This window comes from Cryptomeria japonica, chromosome 6 (genome assembly GCF_030272615.1).
Source record: "Cryptomeria japonica chromosome 6, Sugi_1.0, whole genome shotgun sequence".
In the NCBI taxonomy this organism is placed as follows: Eukaryota; Viridiplantae; Streptophyta; class Pinopsida; order Cupressales; family Cupressaceae; genus Cryptomeria; species Cryptomeria japonica.
Window position 1 is genome coordinate 558,974,561 of NC_081410.1, and position 2,786 is coordinate 558,977,346.

The window sequence follows — 2,786 nt, forward strand, 5'->3', positions numbered from 1 at the left end:
AAACTATTAATATTATCTTATTTTATTTTAATCTTGATAATAATATTATTATTAAAATCATCCATTCATTCTCATGAAAGATGGATTATTGTGAATCATTATTATGAAACATTGATCAATGAATTTGACTCAAAAACAACACAATTGAATCATGATAACAATATCATAACAACATTATTATTAACTTTAATTTCAACCCTAAAAACCATACAATGTCTAGCACTAAAACTATACTAAACATACAAATACTATACAATTATATTTTTTACAAACACCAAATACGGAATTAACAACAAAGCTGTGGCTGCTTTCGGGACCTTTACTGAAAATAACATGGAATTAATCCAGAATATCGAAAACCTTCAGTACTAGAGAAGGTGCTTAATAAACTCGCGTATGTACGTCTCTTGGATTTCCTCCTCCCCAAACAACCTCTCTCTTACCTTATCCATATTCTCCGCCACACGCCGTCCCTCTTCTCCCACCATAATCTCCCTCACACACTTCCTGATTTCCTCCGCTCTGAAACTCCCATCTTCTTCCCTACCAACCTCCACGCCAATGCAGAGTTCCTCCGCCACTAGCCGGGCATCGAGTCCCTGATTAATATGCATCGGCAGCGCTATTATCTTCACCCCGAACTTCACAGCTTCCAACACAGAGCTCCACCCGCAGTGGCTCACAAACCCCCCAGTCGAAGGATGGCAAAGAATCTGCTGCTGCGGTGCCCACTTGCAGTACACCACACCCCTCTCCCTCGTGCGTTCCTCGAACCCCTCTGGCAGCAAAGCCCGAGCTGTGTCTTCTGTTGATGACGTGGAATCGTCGTTGTAGCGAGGGGAGCGCAGAACCCACAGAAATGGGACATGGCTCTCCTCCAGCCCCTTTGCCAGCTCAGCAACCTGCTCCTTTGACAGAAAACACTCGCTCCCAAAAGACACGTAAACAACAGAACTCGGCGGATAATTGTCCAGCCATCTCAGACAATCGTTCTGGTCGCTCGCCGGGAAAGTCTCCGATAGAAGAAGACCAATAGGAATGACACGCTTTTTGTGCTCCACCTCCAGAAAACGAATATACTTGCTCTCCAATTCAAAGCAAGATCTGACGAGCATAAGCTTACACGCCTCCATAAATTTGAAAAGCCGACTTACATCTGTCACATCTTCTCCACCGTGACCATTATACGCAGGTGAGATTGAGGTCGCTTCAAATCGTCTGAAAGCTATGACAGACGATGGATAACCCAGCGGCGGTGCGATCAAATCCTCTACAGTGGTTTCCGTGGGCTTGTTTCTGCTTGGCACTATCAAGTAACCAGCGGTCGTGGCACTATAGATGCAGAAATAAATGGCCGGAATACCAAACTTGGCGGCCCAGTGCTGTGAAAAATCATGAATTATATAGTCCGGTTGAATCCGCTGCAGAAGGTCCTCCAAGGGTTTCTGGAGGCCATCAAGAGCTATCTTCAACAGATCTGCCATTTCCATGGGAATATCGGCCGTGTTTTCGGCTTCAGGAGGCAGTCCCTCCACAGAAGGCAGGGGCAGCTCCTCCATATCGATTTTGCCTGCCCACTTTTCATCTAGCGAGGACTTTATCTTTGAAATATTGCGAGGAGTCGATAGAAACGAGACCTTCAATCCGTGATCTGCAAGTCTCTTTGATAACTCCAGAAAAGGAGAGACGTGGCCCTGCGCCAGCCATGGAAACATCAATACATGAACTGCTGCGTCTTTCATTTTGACAAATCCACGGAAGTCACAAAGATGATTCTTAATCCATGTCTTGCGCCTTCGAATTGTTGAGCCCCGGTTTCAGGGTTAAGTTTCTCATTGTTTATTCAGTAGGCATGTGCCCCCAACTAACCTCAATTATGAATGGCAGAGGGTTTGACCTTCGAAATTTAAAAATATTCCTAATGGGACCTCTTATTAAATCCCCCAAAGATTTCTTTCACTTTCCTTTGAATACAATAATAGCAACGTACCTAAGTTGCTGAGGTCATGTCGACAAAAAGAATCAATTCAGTGTCTGTTTTAATTATTAATTTTATTAAAATCAATTTAATAAATAAATATACTTCAAAAGTTTAAGATAATTATGTCGAAGACATTTTTTATATAAAATGACAATTTATTTTTTGAAATCAATGGTTTAATATTGAAGAGAAGGATGCCTATCTCAATCATACACTTGCATTTAGTTTAATTTTAAAAATAAAAATATGATAAAAAATAAAAATTATATTTAAATATTATTAATTAGAAAAAAGTACATAAAAGAAAAAATATATTTTTAATTATTATCTTCATTTGATAATAATATTTTTAAAATAAAAGAGGGGTTAAAAAAAAGAATAATATTTTTTGTTATTATGTTATTTATTAGATATACTATTATAACATAATTTGAATTAGCCTACTGGTGAAGAATTTTTGTTTTTGTAATAGAGGACACATGTTCAAATCCCGCAATGGATAAGGTATATATGCCTTGTTTGTAACACATTAGGTGCCTCCCATTTGAAAACCCATATACAAATCGCTCGACATGACATCATGTACTATAAAAAAATCTTTCCTTTTTTTTTCTTTTTTATATTCAAAAATGAAAAAGAAAAAAACATATATTAAAAAGGAAAGAATTAACTTTATTCTAATTATTCTTCTTTTTTATAGAGCAATTTTTTCATTAAGTTTAAAATTAATTTTAATTATTTATATCTTGTCATAAATTAAAAATAATAATTAAAAGATTAAAACTAATTTAATTTATAAAATTAT

The 2,786-nt window shown here is 37.2% G+C and overlaps 1 protein-coding gene across 1 annotated transcript; it reads right to left on the reverse strand.

Annotated features, from left to right (window-relative positions):
* Positions 1–237: 237 nt before the first annotated feature.
* Positions 238–1,886, reverse strand: LOC131079363 (putative UDP-rhamnose:rhamnosyltransferase 1). The gene has a single exon (XM_058017279.2). It carries the CDS (start codon positions 1,740–1,742, stop codon positions 369–371), a length of 1,374 nt encoding a protein of 457 aa, XP_057873262.2. The 5' UTR covers positions 1,743–1,886; the 3' UTR covers positions 238–368.
* Between the last annotated feature and the right edge of the window lie 900 nt (positions 1,887–2,786).

What these genes read in the sequence shown, in the direction of transcription:
- LOC131079363 (XM_058017279.2), bottom strand. Translation starts at nt 1,742, where the DNA reads ATGAAAGACGCAGCAGTTCATGTATTGATGTTTCCATGGCTGGCGCAG.